This window comes from Mustela nigripes, chromosome 3 (assembly GCF_022355385.1).
Source record: "Mustela nigripes isolate SB6536 chromosome 3, MUSNIG.SB6536, whole genome shotgun sequence".
Classification (NCBI taxonomy): Eukaryota; Metazoa; Chordata; class Mammalia; order Carnivora; family Mustelidae; genus Mustela; species Mustela nigripes.
The window spans coordinates 138,492,221-138,517,654 of record NC_081559.1 but is presented as its reverse complement, the minus strand read 5'-3'; the positions used below and the strand labels follow the sequence as shown (position 1 = coordinate 138,517,654).

The 25,434-nt window shown below is 37.8% G+C and overlaps 1 protein-coding gene across 1 annotated transcript in view; it reads left to right on the top strand.

Annotated features, from left to right (window-relative positions):
- The window catches only part of UBE2W (ubiquitin conjugating enzyme E2 W), an 82,521-nt gene that overhangs the window by 31,257 nt on the left and 25,830 nt on the right, over positions 1–25,434 (top strand). The window contains exons 2-3 of the mRNA XM_059394731.1: positions 10,238–10,329; positions 18,084–18,186. Coding sequence (XP_059250714.1) covers positions 10,238–10,329; positions 18,084–18,186 — 195 coding nt within the window. The remainder of the gene's footprint in view (positions 1–10,237; positions 10,330–18,083; positions 18,187–25,434) is intronic.

The following is a 25,434-nucleotide window of genomic DNA, read 5'->3' as shown; positions in this document are numbered from 1 at the left end:
CCAAATCTCTTGCTTTTGTTTTAACATAAAGAAATTATATATATTTTGAGCCTTGCTTTTTAAAATATTTTTAACATTTAAATTTCACTTAACAGGATAGTGTATTATAAGTTTCTGAGGTTATTTAGTGATTCTCAGTTGCATGTAACACCCAGTGCTTAGTATATCAAGTGCCCATCACCCATTTATCCCACCCATCCACCCATCTCCTCTCCAGCAACTGTTTTCCTATGTTCATCTGTTTTGTTTCTTAAATTCCACATATGAGTGAAATCATATAATTGTCTTTCTCTGACTTCTTTCACTTAGCATAATGCCCCCCAGTTCCATCCATATCATTGCAAATGGCAAGATTTCATTCTTTCTGATGGTTGAGTATACATATACCTATACCACATCTTTTTTTTTTTTTTTTTAAAGATTTTATTTATTTGAGAGAATGAGCTGCCAGGGGAGTGGAGAGGGCATGCACAAGCAAGGGGGCGGGGCAGAGTGAAAAGCAGACTCCCCACTGAGCAGGGAGCCCAACTCAGGGCTTTATCCTAGGACCCTGAGATCATGACCTGAGCCAAAGGCCACCACTGAGCCAACTGAGCCATCCAGGCACCCCTATACCACATCATATCCATTCATTTGTTGATGGACATCTGGGTTCGTTCCATATTTTGGCTGTTATGGCTCTATTTTTAACTTTTTGAGGAACCTCCATGCTCTCTTCCAGAGTGGCTGCACCAGTTTGCGTTCCTACCAGCAATGTAAAAGGGTTCCCCTTTCTCCACATCCTCACCAACATTTGTTGTTTCCTGAGTTGTTAATTTTAGCCGTTCTGACTGGCATGAGGTGATATCTCATTGTGGTTTTGATTTATATTTCCCTGATTAAGGCTTGCTTTTTATTCTTCAGTATATTTTAGGGTTCTTTTGTTAGTACACATAATTCTTAGTGGTTGCTTAGCCTTACTTCCATATGACATAATTTGTGTAATTTAGCTATTGATAGACATATACATATATTGTTTCTGGATTTTATACTTGCAAATAGTGAATTAGTTCAATTAATTAATTAATTAATTAAAATTATTAATTTGTTTTGAAACATCTTAGTAAAGACAAAAAACATTATGTGCCAGGCAGTTTTGAATGCTAGGAACACAAAGATAAATAGACATAATTTCAAGATTCTCACAAGCAAAATTGTTGCCTCAAAGGGATAGAAAAGTTTTTTTCCTCAAGGACTTATATTTGCTTCTGCCAGTTGCCTGACATTACTTCTTTTTTTAACAATGATTCCTTTTTTTTTTTAAATATTTTTATTTATTTATTTGATAGAGAGAGATCACAAGTAGGCAGAGAGGCAGGCGGGGGTGGGGGTGGGGAAGCAGGCTCCCCGCTGAGTGGGCTCAATCCCAGGACCCTGAGATCATGACCCGAGCTGAAGGCAGAAGCTTAAACCACTGAGCCACCCAGGCGCCCCCTGACATTACTTCTTGGGCCACTTTTGATTAAATTCTTGCGTAAGATTGCAGGAATTCATACTATGAACCGACCTGAGTGTCCGCTTAAGGTTAAGACATTTCATGGTAGAAGTTCATTCTTTCTCTGCCCATTGCTCTGTTCAAAACCGGGAAATTTCTGTGCCCTGTATCTTAACTTACCCTTATGTTGAAGAGTTTTTAGTCTTCTTTCCTTGCTTTTTGGTCTTGCCCTTCCTTGGGTTCGGTGGAAGTCCCCAAGGTGAAATCCAGCTATGATCCTTTTTTTTTTTTTTCTTAAGATTTTATTTATTTATTTGACAGAGAGAGATCACAAGTAGGCAGAGAGGCAGGCAGAGGGGGAAGGGGAAGCAGGCTCCCTGCTGAGCCGAGAGCCCGAATTCGGGACTCGATCCTAGGACCCTGAGATCATGACCTGAGCCGAAGGCAGCGGCTTAACCCACAGAGCCACCCAGGCGCCCCAGCCATGATCCTTTTATTTCAGGATTCCTACACTCACTTTTTGCTTTTTTTAAATTTTATTTTATTTGACAGAGATCACAAGTAGGCAGAGAGAGGGAGAAGCAGGCTCCCTGCTGAGCAGAGAGCCCAAAGCGGGGCTTGATCCCAGGACCTGAGATCATGACCCCAGCCGAAAGCAGAGGCTTCAGCCCACTGAGCCACCCAGGTGCCCCTCACTTTTTGCTTTTTATAGAATTTTTCAGAATATTGGCTCTGCCATTCTGCTGAAAAAGAAATTGTTTAGTTTTTAAAACACATCCTTCTTTTGGTTTTCAGCTTACCATGATCCTGGTTTCTTTCTTTGATCACTCCTCCCCTTTTAGGCACTACTGTACCCCCAAAGCATGTGGAAATTATTACATATTTATCTTTCTTTAGGCTGTGGGATGTTTTTAAGAAGAGGAATCTTTAAGTCTTGTCACATTTGCATTCCGGTCTGATGGAGGCTTTCCATTTCCAAAAAGGGGACAAAGTTTCAACAAGTAACTGTTAGGCACCAAGGTCTGTAGAAGTGTATTTAGAATTCAGTAGGAAAGAAAATGTGTCCTTAATTTGCATGAATCAAATTCTGCTTCATTTTAAAATAAGGTGAGATCATTTCATTGCCTGCCTCTCACCCTGAAAGAACAAAGAGAGCCATTATAATTGTTTAATGTTGGGGAAAAATAGTAGTAGTTTGATACTGTATGATAGTAATGTGTATAGTAATCTTGTTTTTATTCCATTATGTTCCTGTATTGATAACCTTCCACTTCCTCTTGGTTGGTAGATGAAATGAGAGAAAGGCATTGTTAGCCATTTCACATACAGTTGTATTAGCAACCATTGACATTTATCTCTAAGCTTTTAATGTTTTTTTTTTTCTGTTTTTCCCTAACCTAAATAAGAATTTTTTTACCTTTTATTTAAAAAAAAAAAAAAAATACATTTATTTATTTATTTATTTATTTTAGAGGGAGAGAAAGACCATGCGCGGGAGGTGGGGTTGTGGAGTCCTAAGGGGCAGAAATCTCAAGCAGATGCCCTGCTGAGCGCAGAGCCTGAGCTGGGGCTAGTTCTCACAACTCTGAGATCACAACCTGAGCCGAAATCAAGAGTTGGATGCTTCACCTATGGAGCCACCTAGGTGCCCCAGAATTTTTATTCTTTAGAATACAGGCATACTTCAGAGATACTGTGGATTTGGTTTAGACCACTGCATCAAAGCAAATATCATAATAAAGTCAGATGTAATTTCTGGTTTCCCAGTGCATATAAAAGTTATATTTATACTATATTATAGTCTTAAGTATGCAGTAACATTATGTCTGAAAAAACTGTGCATAGGGTAATTGAAAAATACTTTTCAATTTCAATTGAAAAATAATTTTCAGGTAGCTGGGTGGCTCAGTTGTTAAGCACCTGCCTATGGCTCAGGTCATAATCCCAGGGTCCTGGGACTGAGACCTGCATCAAGACCTGCATCAGGCTCTCTGCTCAGCGGGAAGCCTGATTTTCCCTCTCCAACTCCCCCTGCTTGTGTTCCCTCTCTTTCTGTCTTTCTATGTCAAATAACTAAATGAAAATCTTTGAAAAGAAAAATACTTTACTGCTCAAGAATGCTGACCACCATTGAGCTCTTAGTGAATTGTAATCTCTTTGCTGGTGTAGGTTCTTGTCTTGCTGTTGATGGTCACTGACTGTTCAGGGTTGTAGGTGCTGAAGGTAGGGGTGGCTGTGGCAATTTCTTAAAATAAGACAAGAGTGAAATTTGCCATATCAATCAACTCTTCCTTTCAGGAACTATTTCTGTGTTTAACAGTATCTGACCCACAGTAGAACTTTTTCAAAATAGGAATCAATCCTTTCAAACCCTACCATTGCTTTATTAACTAAGTTTATGTAGTACTCTGAATCCTTTCTAATTTCAACAATTGTCACAGCATCTTTACCAGTAGATTCCATCTCAAGAAACCACTTTCTTCGTTCATCTATAAGAAGCAACTCGTCATCCATTCAAATTTTATCAGGAGATACAGCAGTTCTGTCACATCTTCAGGCTCCACTTCTAATTCTACTTTTGCTGTTTCTACCACATCTGCAGTTACTTCCTCCACTGAATTCTTGAACCCCTCAGAGTCCTCCATGAGGATTGGAATCAACTACACTCCTGCTAGTGTTGATATTTTGACCTCATCCTGTGAATTACACATGTCCTTAATGGCACCTACAAGAGTAAATCCTTTCCAGAAGATTTTCAGTTTGCTTTGACCAGATGCATCAGAGGAATCAACTCTATTGGAACTATATCTTATGAAATGTGTTTAAATAATGAAACTTGAAAGTCAGAATTAGTCCATGATCTATGACTGCAGAATAGATGTTATGTTAGCTGGCATGAGAACAACAATCTCTTCGCACGTCTCCATCAGAGCTCTTGGGTGACTAGGTACATTGTCAGTGAGGAGCAGTATTTTCAAAGGAATCTTCCCTGAGCAGTTGGTCTCAAGAGTAGACTTAAAATATTCAGTAAACTGTTGTAAACAGACGTGCTGTCATCCAGGCTTTGTTGTTCTGTTTACAGAACAGAGGGAAAGTAGATTCAGCATAATTCTGAAGGGCTCTAGGATTTTTGGAATCATCAATGAGCATTGACTTCAGCTTAAAGTCCACAGCTGTGTTAGTCCCTAACAAGAGTCAGCCTGTCCTTTGAAGCTTTTGAAGCCAGCCATTGACTTATGTTCTCTAGCTATGGAAGTTTTAGATGGCATTTTCTTCTAATAGAAGACAGTTTCATCTCCATTGAAAATCTGTTGTTTAGTGAACCACCCTCGTTAATTATCTTAGCTGGATCTTCTGGAGAACTTGCCACTTCACCTTGCACTTTCATGTTATGGAACCAGCTTCTTTTCTTTCCTTAAACCTTATGAACCAGTCTCTGCCAGCTTCAGACCTTTCTTCTGTAGCTTCCTCACCTTTCTTAGATTTCACAGATTTAAAGAGTTAGTGCCTATCTCTGGATTAGGCTTTGATTGAAGGAGCTCTTGTGGCTGTTTTGATCAATCCAGACCAGTTAGACTTTGTCCATATCATCAATAAGGCTGTTTAACTTCTTACCACTTGTGTATTCACTGAGTTAGCACTTTCAGTTTCCTGTATGAACTTTTATGTTGCATTCACAACTGGCAACTTGGTGCATTTCATTTGATGTGGTATTTTTCAGCTTAAACAGTAGTGTGCATTATGGAACAACCATAGTAGTATTTAAAAAAAAATACTATCATACCCATCATCCTCAGCTGTGTAAAAAAAAGCAAAAACTGGAATAATATTTAACAGTGGACATTGATGAAAATGACAGTAGCTGAAGAGGCAGAGATCACATTGTTAGGATAATACTTTATGGTTAAGCCTGTGCTACACAAAGTGTGGTGTGTGGACCTGGTACCAGGCCATGCTTTTCATTTAATGAGGAGTTGGAGAAATTCTCCTTGATAATTTAATAACATATTTCTCCAGCTGGTTTCAGTGAGGCAGTAGATTATAGTTTAAGAACACGTGAAGCAATAAATGTTTGTAGTATTGTAGTACTATCACTGAAGATGATTAGGGTTAAACAAAAATAATGTGGCGTATCCACCAAAAGTAAACAGACTCTTTTGTTAGGTAATGAAGGGTGGGGTTGAGTTATTTGCATTCATGGCTGATCTACCAAGCCAGAGCCACTGAAAAGCCAAACCAGTTTGGTGGTGGTGGTGGTGGTTGTGGTTTATGTAGGTTCCCCACCCAATGTGGGGCTTAAATTTACCACCCTGAGATCAAAAGTCGCAGGTTCTACTGTCTGCCAGTGAGGTGCCTCAAGCCAAATCAGTTCTGAAAGTGTTCATAAGCATTGCTTCTCAGGGTATCTAGATGTATCAAGATCTTTCTTATTGAGTATATAAATCCACCAGGATCTCTCACAGCTCAAATTCCTGAGTCTTCCAGACTCGAGCCAATGTAAGATGAGGCTTAGATATATGAGTTTTCGGATTTATTCTGTGTTTGAGGTGCTTCCAAACATTTAGGTTCTGGGCCTGCCTGTTTTTGATGGACAAGAAGAGAAAAAGAAATTCTCTTGCTAGTAACTTCAGGCCTTTTAGTCAGGGAGGAGAAGATGTCTGTGTACTGCTGTTATGTAAATTCTGGAAATAAAGTGTATATTTAAAGATTGAGATCATGTATTTTTGGTTAGGTGTTAAATATTGAAAAAAGAATCATTTTAGCCATATTTAACTTACTCAGAAATTAAACTTTTATTAATATAATGTTCATAGATTTTTAAATGTACATTTAAAAAATATTTAAACATCTGGAATTGATATCTTACCAATGGTGTTTAATTGGCAGAAGTTTTCCTTTTCTGGTGTTCTGTAAGATAATGGTGCATCTTATGATGATGTTTCTTAGATTCAGAGAACATGGTACATTTGCAATATATGTAATTAGTTTTCCCATACCTCACCAGTTTAGGTACAGAAAAGGGTGATATTTGGTCAAGAACCACTAGAACTCTAATTTCTTGGCTTCTTCCTCACCCAGTGGTTTCTGGGTAGTTTCCTGCTTCTTTGTTTACAGTAGTTACCTTTTGCAGCTATTTCCCATTATTTCCAGCTACCTCATTCTGTAGCTGCCATTTTCAGTACTGTCTGGGAAAGCTGACCACATTGCCATGCTATAGTTTTCACAACGAGTGGTATCATTGCTTTTGTATTTCTCTTTTGCTTTTTCTAAGTTTTGTCTTCCAAATTAGGAAGCTATTAGCTATTATCTCCTCATGAGATAATAGCTTTCTGTTGATTGAGGCTACATGGTGTGATCTCTAGTTTACAGTCGTTCTTCATATCCTCAAGTGAGTAGGAATTATTTTTTTATTTTTACATCAAATTTTTTAGATCTTTCTCTTTTAGCTTCTGGTTCCACATTCAGGAAACTCAGATTCAGTCCCCCCCCCCCTTTTTTTGTTTTTGTTTTGTTTTCTTTTTGAGTATAACTGATTAAAACCAGTTGCTTAGAAGATCCAGTGGACCCTTGAGAGGACCGATTGGTTACTTAAAGACATGTTGGGGCACCTGGGTGGCTGAGTCAGTTAAGTATCTGACTTTGACTCAGGTTTTGATCTCAGAGTCCTGGGATTGGGCTCTGTGTTCAGTGAGGAGTCCGCTGCTTTCTTTCCCTCTGCCTCTGCCTGCATGTGCGCACGTAAGCACACTCTCCCTCAAACAAAGTCTTTAAAAAAATAAATAAATAAATGTCCTGCCTTCTCCAAGGAATTACTGTTTCTTTTCTTTTCTCTCTCTCTCTCTCTCTCTTTTTTAAGGATTTTATTTATTTATTTGACAGAGATCACAAGTAGGCAGGGGGGGGGGCAGACTCCCTGCCGAGCAGAGAGCCCAATGCAGGGCTCGATCTCAGGACTCTGAGATTATGACTGAGCCGAAGGCAGAGGCTTAACCCACTGAGCCACCCTGGTGCCCCAGGAGGCCAGTAATCTTAGCATGTGAGCTTCTGAATTGGGCTGTTCACAGTATGGCAAATGATTCTGCGGAGAGTGACCAAAATGTAAGCCATAGTCTTTTAGAACCTAATCTTGGGAGTAACATTGTTTCTGCTATATTCTGTTGGTCACTGACAGTTTTGGTACAGTGTTGGAAGGAACTACAGAAAAATGTGAATATAAGGAAACAGAGTTAATTGGAGATTGCTCTTAGAGTTTGGTCATCACAGGTCTCTTGAGAACATGTAAGGAGTAGTATCAGGGTGTGGAAAACATTTCTTTTTTGTATCACTATATTCAGGAGACCTAGGGTTAATTATGCCAGTAAAATTCTTCATAGCTTACCTTTTTATCCTCCTGTTTCAGTTAGTAGCTATGCAAATAAACTTCCCTTGATTTGATAATTAGAGATTGCTTTCCCTGTTTCAGTGAGGTTCTCAAGATCCCCAAAATGTGGTTATTGAAACAAGATTTTCCCAAGATGCTTTACACTAAGGGGGTTCCGTTACTTTTGGAAGCCTCTGTGTTATCTTCTTCCCCTTGGAGAATCATGTGCTAGTTAGTATATTAGAAGTCTCTGAGTGGCACCTGGGTGGCTCAGTGGGTTAAAGCCTCTGCCTTCGTCTCAGGTCATGATCCCAGGGTCCTGGGGTCGAGCCCCACATCGGGCTGGCTCTCTGCTCAGCAGGGACCCTGCTTCCTCCTCTTTCTCTGCCTGCTTGTGATCTGTCAAATAAATAAATAAAATCTTAAAAAAAATAAAATAAAAAAGAAGTCTCTGAGAAGGCCTGCATTGAAGAAAATAGTTTCTCCATTTTGTACCCAGTGTTTTTAAAAATGTACTTGATCACTGAATCACTATATTGTATACCTGTTAATATAACACTGTATGTTAACGATACTGGAATTAAAATTAAAAACTTAATAAAGGGGCGCCTGGGTGGCTCAGTGGGTTAAAGCCTCTGCCTTCGGCTCAGGTCATGATCTCAGAGTCCTGGGATCGGGCTCCGCATCGGGCTCTCTGCTCAAGCAGGGAGCCTGCTTCCTTCTCTCTCTCTCTTCCTGCCTCTCTGCCTACTTGTGATCTCTGTCTGTCAAATAAATAAATAAAAATCTTTAAAAAAAAAAACTTAATAAAAACATTTACTTGATCATATAACCCACATTTGTTATTGTAAGTGGAATAAATTAAAAACCTTGTTCTAACAAAAATTTATCACAATTACATTCCTTTATTCAAAACAAGTTATTTAGGCAGGCAGCTTTTTTTTACATTTTAGGTAGTTAAAATTTCTCTTAAGTACTTTTCAGTTTGTAATTATTTTACATTTTGGGAGGCAACTGACGTCAGAAATTGCAAGTAGCCGATACTTTATTTTCATTGTTATTAGCAATTGTGATATTGCAAGATCCAAGGGAAGTTTTCATTCTTGGCCATTTAAAGGGCCATTTAGGAGATTTTGTTTTGTTTTGTTTTGGGTTTTTTGGATAATTTGTATTGATTTATTAGCAAATGTTTTTGAGCATGTTTTAAGGCCCTGGGTTTGCTGTGATCAACAACATTGTCCATCCTCCTTGTAAGGAGGCAGCCAGACAAATGTAAGAACGTAATTGCAGAAGGGCTGCAGAGAACAAAGCAAAGACATGATGGTCCATAGATAGCTAGCTGTCTGTGGGTCAAGTATGTGCCTATTAATAGGTTCTTGTGCAGTGATTCTCAAGAAAGAAGGGAAAAGTTTTCTAACCTGTAATGGTGTTGGATGATGTTAAGCTTACTTGAAAGTATCCAGCATTGAAAAGATCTAGAAACATGCTATATTGTTAGTAATATTTCATTGTCCAGAAAAACTACAAGCTAGCTTTTAAATGGAAAATTGTTGAGTTCTGAACAGATATCCATGCTTGTTTACTTTAATGCAAGAAAAGATGCTCATTAAGAGTCTTTATAGTGTTACATCAGTTCTAATAACATTAGTTATTTGGTTTTTAAACCCATAAGCTGTGGGCTTCTGTGGTTTTTGTGTTGCTTTGTTGTATACTGGGAAAGAATGTCCACTAGTGATTACATGGGAAGAGTGAGCAATAAAAACTGTATAAACAAGAATGTAAAATATAGCCATTTGGGGGCATCTAATGTGTGGAAAAATAACTATATATCAGGTCCTGACATTATATTCTGGAATTGAAAGTTTGTGTGTAGGTATCCTATTTAAAAATGAAAACAAATATGGGCTGTAAATTGTAAATTAAAATTATTCAAAACATTTTCAAAAGGCTTTTTGCATATGTGGTTACTGTATAGTTTTTTGGCAAGCTTGTATGTCTAAAGTGACATTTTTAAAGGATGATGGAGAAGTGTGGTTTTTATAATTGGAAAGTAGTAAAGGAAACACTGCTGAAACTTTTAAGCAGTTATAATCTGGGCTGAGATCTTATAACCTCAGTGGAGTAGCAGTGACGTTTTGTAGGTAGTGGTCTGCTTTTCGTAACCACTTAACAGCATCATTGTTTACAAATCTATTTAGAAATATTTTGATTGTGAATTACAGGGCAAACAAAAATTAAAGAGGTATATAAGATATATACAAGATGAAAAGTTCTTGCAAAAGAAAAGGTGTGAGCATTTGGAAGAAATTTACTCAAGGATTTCAGATGGAAACTAGAAGGATGTTTATATTGTCTTTTTTTTTTTTTTTTTAGTACAAATTACTGTTGATATTCTTTTCTAGAAACGACTGCAGAAAGAACTGTTGGCTTTGCAAAATGACCCACCTCCCGGAATGACTTTAAATGAAAAGAGTGTTCAGAATTCAATTACACAGTAAGTATTTAATTCTTGAAGTCATTGTTTCTTTTATTATTAGTGTAAAGCATGAATATACACTTATTTTTAAAAATGTAATATTTGGGGGCACCTGGATGGCTCATTTGATTAAGTGTCCAACTCTTGATTTTGATTAAGGGTCATGAGATCAAGCCCCTCTTTGGGCTCTGCACTCAGTGGGGAGTCTACTTGAGATTCTCTCTTGCTGTCTCTCACTCTGCCCCTCTCTTTGCTCTCTCTCCCAAATAAATCTTAAAAAAAATTTTAAATGTGGAATTTTCATGTTTCATACCACTTTATTCCATCAAGAGGTAAATAAATAGATCTTATCCTATGCTTTCGTATTTCCCATTTTGTATTTCCCATAATAGTATCATCATACACATTGCGTATGATGTATGATTTGTTAACCTTTTTTTTCCCCAACCATATGTTGGTTAGTAACATTTTAAAATGTTTCCTACTAAAGAGGCAGCATATAAAAACTTTGGCTTGACTTTTGTTTATGAAATGATCTTCATCTAAAATAGAGCAGTTTGGCATGAGGTTGTTTATCAAATTTTTCAAAACCACATGTAGAGGTTTGAAGAGAATAATAGTCAAGAGGTGTCTCCAATCCCTGAACGCATTAATTGCCCTGTACAGAACGGTAACTAAATGCCAGACTCTCTTCAGCAGCCTCTTTTAATAGATAAGAAACTTCATGAGGATAGAAAAGTGAACCATAGAAGGAAGACACAGAAATGGTCTAATTCTGCTCCTTCCTTGGGCACAAAGAAGTCTTTTTCAGATATGAAACCAAGAAGAGTGGAGAGAGACATATGTGTCCTCTCATAAAGATGAGCATTTCAATTAGTTTGAAATGTTTTTTTTTTCTATTTTTTTTTTCTTTTTTTTAATTTGCTGAGTCAGAGTGAGAAGGAACACAAGCAGGGGGAGTGGGAGAGGGAGAAGCAGGCTTCCTGCCCACTGAGCAGGGAGCCTGATGTGGGTCTCAATCCCAGGAACCTGGGATCATGACCTGAGCCGAAGGCAGATGCTTAACCACTGAGCCACCCAGGCCCCCCAAGCGATAGAAGTTTCTTAAGTGAAGACACAGAAAAAGCTCTCAAGTGAGAAGGGTCCCGACAGAGTTGCCCTGAAATGTTTTCTAAAGTATCATTCTAAGATCTCACAACCCAGTACAGTCTATTTTTACCATTCTTTTGACTTTATAGTTGTGTTAGACAAGGCTAAATGTTCTGAAATGGGGCGTGGGGAGAGGGATTTAAAATAATGGAACCTTTCCTTAAAATCTTCAGAAACATGAAAGAGAGAGGAGGCAACAAGATAAAAAAGTATACAGTAAACCAAATTATAGGACAAAAAGAATAATTCAAATAGTGATATATTCTAGGTCCAGAGAGGAAAAGTGACCAGAATTCATGGACATATTTATCCTTTTAGAGAAGTAATTTTAGTTAGCTTTGACTTTGAGATTTGAGTCCATACTTATGACAATTCAAGCTTTTTAAAAACAGAGATGTGAAGAATGGATCTATTGATGTTTGGATGGATATATTGTTGTTTGAAAATGAGTACGGATATCTAGCTCTTTAACAATCTTTTTAAAACATGGCTGGGTTCTCAAGCATTTTTAGGTTCCCTGCAAAATTGAGCAGAAGGTACAGAGATTGCCCACATACCCTCTGCTCTCACACATGCACAACCCTCCCCCATTGTCAACATCCCCCACCAGAGTGGGACATTTGTTATAATTGAGGAGGTGTGATTGACACATCGTAATCCCTCAGAGTCTATAGTTTACATTGTAATTCATTCGTTGTGCTGTATGGTTGGGTGAATGTTCAATGACATGTTTCATCATTATGGTATCATGTGGAATATTTCACTGCCCTGAAGATCGCCTGTGCTCCAGCTACTCATCACCCATCCCATTGATCTTTTTACTGTTTCTGTAGTTTTCCCTTCCCCAGACCCTCATATAGTTGGAATCCTACAGTATGTAGCCTTTCAGATGGCCTCTATTACTTAGTAATATTCATTTAAGGTTCTTCTGTTTCTTGTTGTGACTCTTGATTGATTTTTTAATTTCTCTCAAGTGAAATTTGAAAATGGAGAACATATTTAGAGTGTATGACATTTGTTCTATATAATTAAATGAAGATTTTTTGGGGGGGTTGTGTATAATGAACAGATTATATTCCATTTTCATCAGTAATAATCAAGTGCTTCCTATTTCAGCCTTTCCCATTTTCAGAACCACGTAATATAATGATTTATAAATGGTTAAAGGAATGTTTTACATTTGTACAAATGGAAACATTTGTTTAGATTGGCAAGCAATTTTACCACAAATTGTTTAACTACCAAAACTGCAGTATCTTTGTTGTAGAATAAACCTGTCATTTTTAGAGATGTTTGTCAGACAGTTTTTCTTTTAAAATAATTTACTGTAAATGAGTCACAAAAGTTTTTTTTATCTTTGGCTGTCTTCCAGGATATAAAAGTAGTCTTAAAAAATTAGATCTTAAAAGGTATGTTTAAGTGGAATAAGAATGATGATTTTTTTAAAAAGCACGTTCAGCTTTCTGGAAGACAGTTTTGTAGCATGTATTAAGACCTTTTGAAAAAGCATATCATATCCTTTGAACTAATAAATAAACCCCTATGCTGAACTAAGGAAGGAACAGAGACATAGAAAGATTAACCCAGGGGTGCCTGGTTGCCTCATTTAGTAGAATGTGCGATTCTTTTATTTATTTATTTTTTAAAAGATTTTATATATTTATTTGATAGAGATCACAAGTAGGCAGAGAGGCGGGCAGAGGGAGAGGGGGAAAGCAGGCTCCCTGCTTGAGCAGAGAGCCTGATGCAGGGTTGATCCCAGGACCTTGAGATCATGACCTGAGCCGAAGGCAGAGGCTTTAGCCCACTGAGCCACCCAGGTGCCCAGAACATGAAATTCTTGATCTTAGGGTTGTGAGTTTAAGCCCCATGTTGGTGGACATAGAGCTTGCCTTAAAAAAAAAAAAAAAAAAAAAAAAAAAAAAGGTTAACTTGGAACTGACTATACTCATTTCAATATTACTATTTCTAGAGACAATTTAGAAGCAATTTAAATGTCAGTAAAAGGGAAATGGTTTCTCAAAGTTAGACCATGGAATGGCATCCCTTGAGTTACAGCCTGTAGTCAGCATGAAATGCAGAAAGTTTGTATAAACATAATCCCTTTGAAAATCCCTGAGAGAGACCATATTGGTGTGTATCCTGTCGTAATTTATCCAACGGAGCTAGTTTTTCCTTTGGAGGGGAATAGTTGGCCATTTCTTTGATTAGGAGCTATGAATGCATGAAAAATAACTGTTTAAACATTAGAACCCTAGAACAATAACTACTCACTGGAAGTTAAGAACTGAGACTTCTCCCATTTTATTCATCCTCAGAGGCATGTGCCCTTAATTGGACTCATAAACACTGAGGATTTATTTTTGTTTATTTGTTTTGTTATTTTTTTAAAAATTTTATTTATTATTATTTTTTAGAGAGAGCAAGGGGGAGGTGGGCAGAGGGAGAGAGAATCTTAAGCATACTCCATCCCCAGCATGGAGCCCGACATGGGACCATGACCCTGAGATAGTGACCTGAGCTGAAATCAAGAGTCACACCCTTAACCAACTGATTCAAGTGTACACATAATTTAACATAGTTTAACTACATATAATTTATCAATTCCATTGATAAACTATAAAATGGCTAGAATGAAATGTACTGAAAGTACTTCAACAGTGATTATATTTGGGTGATTTTTGTTTATACCTTTCTAAATTTTCTATAGTGAACATATATTGCTTTTTCAATTAGCAAAAAGTTATTTAAAATTATCCTGCACAATGTTGAAAATATATGCCACCTTTGACGTGTCTCACCCAGATATTGGAAGGATTACTAAGATATTTGCTTAGCTATTATTTAAAAGCTGTATTTGGATAGATCACAGGTAAATTTATGGTACAGTATGTCCTAAAATTTTTTTTTTTTTAAGATTTTTATTTATTTGCCAGAGAGAGAGAGAGAGAGAGAGCGAGCAAGTGCAAGCGAGTATACACAAGCAGGCAGAGAGGCAGGCAGAGGCAGCGAGAGAAGCAGGTTTCCTGCTGAGCAAGGAACCCTATGCGGGACTTGATCCCATGACCCTGGGATCATGACCTGAGCCGAAGGCAGTGGCTTAACCCACTGAGCCACCCAGGCGTCCTTGTCCTAAAATTTTTATTTCAGGATTTTATTTATTGTCAGAGAGAGAAACAGCACAGAAGCAAGGGGAAAGGCAGGCAGAGGGAGAAGCAGGCTCCCTGCTGAGCAAGGAGCTTGACTCAGGACTTGATCCCAGGACCTAGGATCATGTCCTGAGCCAAAGGTAGACACTTAACAGACTGAGCCACCCAGGTGTCTCTGACCTAAAATTTGCCTTATAAAGAGAATGAAATGGCACCAGGAGGGGGTGCCCAGGTGGCTCAGTTGGTTAAAAAGCTGGACTCTTGGTTTGGTTTTGTTTTTGGTTTTTTTTTTTAAGATTTTATTTATTTATTTGACAGAGAACACAAGTAGGTAGAGAGGCAGGCAAAGAGAGAGGAAGGGAAGCAGGCTCTGCACTGAGCGAGAGCCCGATGCGGGGCTCCATCCCAGGGTCCTGGGATCATGACCTGGGCCGAAGGCAGAGGCTTTAACCCGCTGAGCCACCCAGGCGCCCCTGGACTCTTGGTTTTTGACTCAAGTCATCATCTCAAGATCCTGAGATCAAGCCCTGCATTGAGGTTGAGCCCAGAGCTGCCTGAGACCCTTCCTTTCCCTTCCCCTCTTTTCTTTCTCCTGCTCTTACTAGCTCATCACTCATTCAATCAAACAAATCAAATCAACTTTTAAAGAAAGAGCACCAGGAAGTCCTCTGGTTTTTCCTTGGAATAGTCATTGTGCATAGTAGATGTCAGGGATGAAGGGGGATCTTGATGGCTAGCAAAGACCCAGTTTGTAAGGAGAACACGTTTTCGTTTTTTATTTGTTTTTAATGCAGCTTATGCATTATATTTAATTTACTATGTACTGGTTCTGATATCAGGAAAGTACTACGTGTTTTGCATATGTAATGCCATTTATCTTTGCAACACTTTGAGATGAGTGTCCTTTTGTAATGAACTTTTAACTTTGTTTTAAATGTGTGTTTTAGAATTGAAATAGTTAAAACAAGTAAAACAATAGTTTTACTTTTTACAAAAGTAAAACAGCTTACTCATGGCCACCGCGAATGGACAGACCTGTGTAATTCAATGTAAACTATTGCTTCATGGTCATATCATGTGTGGTATTCAGCATACCACACATGATAGCTATCCTTTTAAAGGCATGCATGTGTTAGCTGATTGCTTTCTAAGAACAGGCACATTTATTATACTAATCCATAGTATGTGGGGTGATGACTAGAACCTCAACACTGTATTCTCAATATTACTTCCTTAATACTGTACTTAAAGTAATAAATTTTTATACCTAAAAAGTTTAAGATGAAAGGAATTGGCCAGTGCTTTCATTAGGAGTCTTATGATTAGTCCACTTTTGCTTCAATGTGGCCCCACCATCTTTGCCACCATAATCCTTATTCTACTCCCCTTTTTAAATTTTTATTTATTTATTTTTTTATTAGAGAACACATACATGACCAGCAGGGTTGGGGAGGGGGGTGGCAGGGAGGGAGAGAGAGAGAATCTTAAACAAGCTTAAGATGCAGGACTCAATGTCAGGATCCTGAGATCAGACCTGAGCTGAAATAGAGAGTTGGATGCTTAACTGAGCCACCCTGATGTCCCAGTTTTCCCTTTTTAAAATTAATTAATTTAATTAATTTATTTTTAAGATCATTTATTTGAGAGAGCATGAGCAGGGGAGGGGCAGAGTGAGAAATGTACCCCCCCCCCTTTTTTTTTTTATAAGAGAAGAGATATGGGTACTTGGCTGGCTCAGTCAGTAGAGCATGTTACTGTCAATCTCAGTATTGTGAGTTCAAGCCCCATGTTGGGCATAGGACTTACTAATAAGTGAGCAAGGGATTGATTGTAATTATAAACAGATGTATATTCATTATTATTTTATGTGGAAACAAAGTAGGCTTATAAAGAGGCTATAGAAATCACTTCTAAGTGAGATACCTACCACCTCACACCGGTCAGAATGGCTAAAATTAACCAGTCAGGAAATGACAGGTGTTGGCGAGGATGCGGAGAAAAGGGGAACCCTCCTACACTGTTGGTGGGGGTGCAAGCAGGTGCAGCCACTCTGGAAAACTTTATGGAGGTTCCTCAAAAGATTGAAAATAGAGAAGCTACCCTATGATTCAGCAATTGCACTACTGGGTATTTACCCTAAAGTTACAAATGTAGGGATCTGAAGGGGCATGTGCTCCTGAATGTTTATAGCAGCAGTGTCCACAGTAGCCAAACTATGGAAAGAGCCTAGATGTCCATCAACAGATGAATGGATAAAGAAGATGTGAGATAGATAGATTTCGTGTGGAATATTATGCAGCCATCAAAAACCACAAGGGGTGCCTGGGTGGCTCAGTGCTTTAAGCCTCTGCCTTCTGTTCAGGTCATGATCTCCTTGGATCGAGCCCCACATCGGGCTCTTTGCTTAGCAGGGAGCCTTCTTCCCCCACCTCCTCTGTCTGTCTCTCTGCCTGCTTGTGATCTCTGTCTGTCAAATAAATAAATTTTTTTAAAAAGCCCACAAAATCTTGCCATTTACAGCAACATGGATGGAACTAGAGGGTGTTACGCTAAACGAAATAAGTCAGTCACAGAAAGGCAAATATCATATGATCTTACTGATAGGAGGAATTTGAGAGACAAGACAGAAGCTCATGGGGAAGGAGGAAAAAGTGGGATAGAACAAGGACAGAGAGGGAGACAAACCATAGGAGACTCTTAATCTCAGGAAACAAACTGAGGGTTGCTGGAGGGGAGGGGGCTGGGTGATGGACCTTGGGGAGGGTATGTACTATGGTGAGTGCTGTGAATTGTGTAAGACTGATGTTTAACAGACCTGTACCCCTGAAACAAACTATACATTATATGTTAATGAAAATTTTTTTAAAAATCTCTTTTGAGTTTTAGGAAACAACTGAAACGTGAGAGACAAAGGAAAGGCATTATAGAGCCTTGAATAGCCATCAAAGTAAGGGGACTGATGTTAGCTTATCCTTTTTCCTGTTTCGTCTCTAGAATACTGATGAGAAGATAGGTCTAATAGCCATGATTCTCTAGTTGTTGTTGATACCTACTTCGACTGTTGTTTCTAAAATGATATCAGAAAGGCAGTTCATTAGTTTGATGCTACCTATAAAATCTTTAATCATTGCAAAAATAGTATTTTGGGAAAAATAAGGTAGTGTAAAGTCATCAAAATTGACTTTGGTGTCAGCACACTTGAGTTGGGTTTTCGTTTTGTGTTTTCAGACCTGGATTAAAATTTGGCTCTGTCCTTTGCCAGTTGTCTGACTTTGAGTTGGTTACTTAACCTGTGAGCATCAGAGAAGGGTGTTAATACCTACTGTTAAAATTGTTGGGAGGATGAAGTATGCTGTTGCACATGAATGACTCTTATCTCAATGCCTGGTATAAAGCAAGTCTTCAGTGTTCCCTTTCTCAGCCCAGTTCTTACCAGAAGTTTTTAATTTGCTTTTTTCCCCCCCCTTATTCTAGGTGGATTGTAGACATGGAAGGTGCACCAGGTACCTTATATGAAGGGGAAAAATTTCAACTTCTATTTAAGTTTAGTAGTCGATATCCCTTTGACTCTCCTCAGGTAACTGCCTTTTTTTTTTTTATTATATTTTTAGATTATAGCAAAACACTAAATTAGTGACTTTTGACTAAATACAAACTTATAAAGAAATCCATTGTAATTATGTGAATAGATTTGTTCCTTTATGTTATCTGTAATATAATCAAGATTTTATGAACATTTTACTTTATTGAGATTAGAGCTTTGCTGCTTTTATACTCTGAGAACTTAACATTGTTTTTTATGAATAGATGTTAGCAGAAAAGGGGTTGGAAATCTAACCCAGGCCCATGGGGTGTGGGAGAACTGGAATAACTGGAGGCACTTATTCCTAGATAAGATGATTGAATGATATTGTGAGGGGGCAAGTGATTTGTTGAAAAGAACACTTCTTTGATTTTGCATTGACATGTTGTCCTTGCAGTCTTTTAGTACCATAAAGATAGAATATATTACAAGATGTTAAATATCTAAACATAAGCCCTAAGTCTGATCATTATAATTTGAGGCACAGTTAGTTTACATAATGGGTTAATACTCAGGCAAGAGATAATGGTGATAGAAGAACTTTTCTGAGAGCTGTTTAACTGTGGTGAATGATTAATCTTTGGGAGTTAGAGAAAAGGAGATTCTAGGATGACTTCCAGACTTCCGACTTGGTGAGATGGGTAAATAAGTTACTAGTGGCAAAATGATAAGACTTAATGCCACCTCAGTGTAGTACTCCTAGATAATGAGGTTCTGAATAGTGAAACTTCTCAAATACCTAAAACTTGTGAAGTGCTAAAATCATTATTTTGGAGGAAATTCCTATTTCATTGCCACTTTAAATAGAATATATACCAAGGAGTGTAGGAGTAGAGATGGAGGTCAGTTCTTGTAATGTGCTTTAAATACAAGAAATTGCTTTAATAGAGGCACAGAATTAAATGGAAATGGATTCCTTGAGTTCTGCAGTTTTTGTACGAGCAGAAAATAAGATTAGGAAACCCATTTTTATCATTTTCATAAAATAAAGCTAAGGATTATGTATTGTCATGACCTCTAGGCCTCTCTATTAAGCATGTGTAGACTATGATAAGAAACCAAAGCAAACATCTTCCTTTTCTCTAGGAAATGATCTTCACATTTTGTAGCCTTTTGACTTACCAGCATCATTTAAGATAGTTAATTCTTGAAGGCAGTGGTATCTCCTTGTCACCTTCAACCGGTTCTTCTATACTTCAGCTAAGTTTTTTGAAGGGTTATGAAGGAAGAATGTGACTCACCAACTTCAAACTGTTGACTGGGGGAATATTGGAGAAGGCTTACTCTGGGAGCCCACAGATTTTTCATCAGAGGAAAATAGTATTTTAATAAACATGAACCAAATCAAGTGTCCTCTAAATTCTTTCCTTAGTATTTAAATCTAAATCAAATACCAAACTATGGAGATCATTTGAATTTCATCTTGAATATTTCTGTAAGAGCGTTTGTAATGGATTCTATCATTTTATCTCAAATTATTTTTTTCTCCTTCCCTATTTTGACTTCTGGCCTCTCTTCTGAATCTTTGATTTTGGTGTTTTCTGTGTTCTTTATTCAGCATCCCCTTGTTCTTCTCTCTCTCTTTTTTAAACATCTTTAGCCATTTTAAGCAGCTAACTCCCAGATCTATAGTTCTGTGTAGATCTTTTCTTTCTGAGGTTTAATTTCACACCACTGTTGGATATCACTACTCGAATACCTCCAGATGTCTCAAATTTAACACATCTAAATTCAATATTTTCCAGTAACAAAATAAGGAAAAAAAATTTTTTTCTTGAGTTATTGTTCACCTGTCTGCTTGCATTGAAATTCTTCCGTTCCCCTCACTGTCAAATGCAGCTGTGCACATCCTTTTGCAGTGCTTAACTCAATTCACTCTTACCCTACTGTCAATGCTGTAGTCCAAGTTTCTATCTTTCATGTGGACTAATACATAATAGCCTTTAGTTCTTTCCACGCCTAGCCATCTGTTCATAGTGCTGTTAGATTTCCTTGAAGGTGCAGTTACCTCATTGATTTGCACAGACACACAGTGCCACCATCACCACCACAACTGTCCCTATCTCCTCCTTAAAACCTCTAATGCTTCCTTATTTTCTGCGGTGTCAGGTCTGCTTTAGCTTTTCATGTAAGTTCAAACTTAACCATTTCATCCACACATTACTTCAGTGCCTTCTACTATGTAGTAATATTTGTATTATACTTTTCTAATGTAACGTCCATTTTTATTTTATCTTGTAACGGCTCTAACGAAGTGGTTAGGGATTGATCTTTGTAAGTGAAGAAATTAAAGGCTTAGAAGTAAAGTGTCTTGTTCATGGTTTAAAAGCTAGCTAATAGGATAGTCAAGACTCAAACCCAAGTTACTCCTTTCCATACTGTCCCGTTAGGGGTGAGTACCAGAATGGGGAAAATGCTTATTTATCCAGACAGTATTGTTATCTCTAAAAGTGAAAGATAATATGTAGTATGATAACTTTGAAAGCTCTGGGGCAGTTGTTGCCAATCTTTTAGAATAGATTTTATATCACTTTTTAACATCACTCTCATGTCACAGAAGTTGTATATTCTAGTATCCATGATTGAGAAAATAACAGCTGCTCTAAGTCTACTAATACTTGATAACTATTTTTTAATTTTTATTAATCAAGAATCTCTATGATTATAAAATAATGGTAATGGTCTAGCAAAGCCTGTGAACCTAGAGCACATGTGGCAGGTCCCTGGAGTGTATGCAAACGAGGGGGAATCGAGGGCATAGGTCTGAGAGATAATTTGGGCTGGAGGATCCATCATGGATTGTATAGCCCAGTATAAGAGTTTTGGTTTTCACTCAGAATGGGATGAAAAACCTTTGAATATTTTGAGCAGATGAATGACACGATCCTACCTAAAATTAAAAGGAAGAATTTGACTGCTGTGTGGCACATTGACTGTTGTGGGTGTATAAGGGTACAGGGAAACGAGACAACTTGCAGTAATCCAGGTGAGGGGTTGGTGGTGACTTGCACCAGAAAGTAGTAGTGGAGGTTGTGGAAGATGGCCATATTTTGGACTTACTTTATTTTACTTTATTATTATTTTTTTAAAATTTACTCATTTGAGGAAGAGGGCTCAAGCGGGTGTAAGAGGCAGAGAGAGAGTCCTCAAGCAGACTCCCCACTGAGCAGGGATTCCAGGACCCTGAGATCATGACTTGAGCCAAAATCAAGAGCTGGTCTTTAGGCAACTGAGCCATCCAGGGGCTCTGGACCTGTTTTAAAGGTTGAGCCAGCAGGATTTACTAATGAATTGATAAGAAATATGAGCGAGAAAAAGGAGTCAGGGAAGACTCCATAACTTCTGGCCTGTGAAACTGGATGCATAAGTTGAAGTATAAATTATATGCTTTGGGAGCAAAAGAGAAAGCAATGACTGGTTTAGAATAGAATGAGGGGGCAAAGAGAAACCTGTTTGTTCTGGGACTTAAAGCAGAAGAAGAAAAGTTTATGTCAGAAGTGGAACAAATCATGAAAAGACATGGCTTCTCCTGAGATTTATGAGCAAATGTAGTTTTGTGTATAAATAAATGGAGGGCTACAGCAGGAAATGAAAAAGAAAGGATGTTTTGGGGCTTATCCAAGAGTGTAAAGGATTTGAAGATTTATCTCAAAGGAATTGGGAGGTATAGTCACCTCTCCTTCAAAACTGAAGTCTTCAAGTTTAGTGTCTTTACTGTTTTGCTTCTTTTCCTTTCTACTTCCTCCCTCACATTAGCAGCTCTTCCCTTCCAGATATCTTTGGCCTTTAAACTCTCTTCCTCTGTCAGAACATCCCATTTGAATGCAATAAAATTGAAACACATTATCTTGTAAATGTCCTGGTTATACTTTGTTTTTAAGCTTTTCAACTCTAATTTTTGTTGAAGATATTTTAGGCATTTTAGAAATAGGTGACGAAGTTTTGTGTTTTTTTAGGGGAAAGAGGATACTGTACTTCGTCCTGAAACCATATCAGTGCTAAAAGTGGTACTGAGGGTGCCTGGGTGGCTCAGTGGGTTAAGCCGCTGCCTTCGGCTCAGGTCATGATCTCAGGGTCCTGGGATCGAGTCCCACATCGGGCTCTCTGCTCAGCAGGGAGCCTGCTTCCTCCTCTCTCTCTCTCTGCCTCTCTGCCTACTTGTGATCTCTCTGTCAAATAAATAAATAAAATCTTTAAAAAAAAAAAAATAAAAGTGGTGCTGAAAATATACTTACCTTGATTACAAAGCTTTAGAAACACTGGTGCAAAAGAGTAGCTGCTTTCTCCTCACCCTTATTCCCCTTCCTATTCATGCCAGAACCTTTGGTTCTGTTGCTCAGTACTCCTTCATTGCAGAGATCCAGAACCTATTTTCATAGTGTTCTCATCCTTTTATTTGTGGTGTCATTTTCCTTGCTCTTTCATGTGATGGTGGTTAAGCTTTCCAAAGTCTTAAGTAACCATTTTTATTGCCTTAAAATTGTCTAGCATCTAGGACACCTGACGAGGAGAAAGGGAACAGTGAACCCTGTTTGTTGAAGCCTTGGGGGTAAAACAATGGGAAGATAAAGGAGAAGACTGGTAGGCTAGAAGAACACAGCTTACAAAGGAGAGAGAATGGTTACCATCCAGGGCACCCAAATTTAGTTTCATTGTACCCAGGAATTTTGACTTTGTAATACTTGAACAATTGCATAAGGGTAGTAAGGGTAATTATGGAAGACAAAAAAAAAAACTATTAATATTGATGCTACTAATACATGTTAAGTGACTAAAAGTGGAAAATTGGATTAAAAACTATGCTAAAACTCCAGTCCGTAGTTACTTTTGTCAAATATTTACCATTTATGCTAGATTGCCTATATCATATATTATTAATTAAATATCTGATCATAATAAATTCTGCTTACATGTTCAGTTTTTGTAGTTTGCCCATTAAGTATTGCCATCTACTTACAAATTTTCTTTTTTAAAATTTTATTTATTTATTTGAGAGAGAGAGAGTATGAGAAGGGGGAGGGTCAGAGGGAGAAGCAGACTCCCTGCCAAGCAGGGAGCCTGATGCGGGACTCAATCCCGGGACTCCAGGATCATGACCTGAGCCGAAGGCAGTCGCGTTAATCAACTGAGCCACCCAGGTGCCTTCTAACTTAGAATTTTAATAAGAGAAAACATTCCCTTATATTGTCTCTGGTATCCATTTTGTATATTGGCTTTTATATTTTATAACTTATTCATACTGCTTATTCTTATTATGTGTTTCGACCTAATTTGATGCAACATTAGGTGTCTCACTTTCTAATTAGTTGCAGAACACTAGCCTGAACATAGTAGTATGCCTTCCTTGTGGTCAGATCTCAGTATTGGGTCATTCAGTATTGGGTCATTCATACTCATAAATATGAATTTCATATTAGAAACAGTTACCTAAGCTCCATCCTCTGTTTTGTGTCATCATTGGTGGCTTTCATTCTTAAATTGGTAATTTTGTGAGACACACTGTATTGGTACCAAAAGTTACCCAGAGGTTGGCTTGCTTAAAACTTAATGTTGGATGTGGGATATGCTTACTTAACTCCAAAATTATGATACAGGGCATAGTTTTTCTTAGGTCTCACTTGCTTTTGAAAATATGCCATACTAATAGATGTTTGGAAATTTACATTCGTCTGAATACTATTTCTAATGCAGACTCTGAACTTCAGGTGTGATTCACATGCATTAGCTTGGAAATACACCGTACTGATAAGGAGATGTTCAGGAATTTAGATTCATGCAGACTCTGAACTGCAGGTGTGATACACATGCCTTAGATCTAAGATCCTTTTCTAAAATTGTGGCTTTTTTTTTTTTTTCCGTAAAACAGCTATTCTTTAAAATCTGTAGTTCCATTTTATTGTTTGGTTTATGAATATGTACAGTTCTCTGGTTGTTAACTGTTGATATGACTAAGTTTGAATTTGAATAAATTATTTTAAAAATAAATAATTCTAAAAATAAAGAAATTAGCAAAGTTCTTATTTATTCCCTTCGGTTTCAAATTCATGGTATTCAGATGTCTTGTTAAATGTGAGTTTTATTGGCTACTTGGGACTCCCCCCCCAAAAGTTTTTAAATTTTGAAAACAGCTAATCATCCCTTAGGCTTTCAGAACCTGCTTGGCTGTATTAAAGTAACTGAAATGTCCCATTTCCTCCTTTGGATTGTACCATGTGTTAAATAAATGAGGACGGTTAAGAGTCCGATCTTGAAGAAGTTCAGCCTTGGTTACTTTTTACATCACATGCAAAGAACCAGAATCGCAGAGTTTCCATCAAAAGTGTCTGTGGAAACTGCTTAACAGCGTTTTTACATGAATAAACTTTGAAAAAAGTTTTTTCTTTTATTTCAGGAATTCATCTCTGACATGTAAACTCAGCCTTTCCATGTTTAGACAAACTTCTAAAATTCTGTATCTGGCAGGTTAGGCCCTAGGAGTTACCTATAATATGTGCAGCTAATTGATTTACCTACATGCAGCATGTTAAAAAGCCCCAGCTTTCCCCTCCCCCTTTCCTTTGCTTTTCTTTTTTTAAGGTTTACTGAGATCTGATTTCTTTTTATTTCAGTCCCTTCAGCCTTTAAAGCTTTTCTGTCTTGATTTCTGGCTCTCTTCGGTGCTTATCAGTGTCTGCTGCTCCTGCTGTAGGTGTCTACTACTGCTTTCCGTCCCCTTTCCTCGCTTCTGATTTCCTTTTGATTCATGGGTACTCCTTGGTTCTCAGGTCAGGTGATTTAGTTTATAATCTGTTCTCTCCAAGAGCACTCATTGCTTTCCTTCTGCTTTGTGGATTGGCTAGTCAGAGCATGTTGTGATAACCTTTGTATTTTGCTGTCTGTGTATTTTCCTTGGTGGTTGCTGATGCACTGATTAGTTTTTGCCAAAGAAGATAACTTAGCAATTCTTCATTTTTTGGCACTTTCAGAGCACTATTCTATGTGACTTTTTAAAAAGGAAATCTGACTGGAAAAGAAATACCCTTTAAAAAATATTTGTGACCAGGGGATAAGGTCTTGGGCATTGTTTGTATTCTTAATGAAAATATCCTGTTGGTCAAATGGAATTTTGTGGCTGAATGAATACCCAAAGCAGATGCATGTTCTGTGAGATTTGTAAACTCCCGCTCTAGACATCTATAACACATTGTGGGAATATCAAATATATATAGTAAACTACATGTTTATAAAAATAAAATTTAGAAT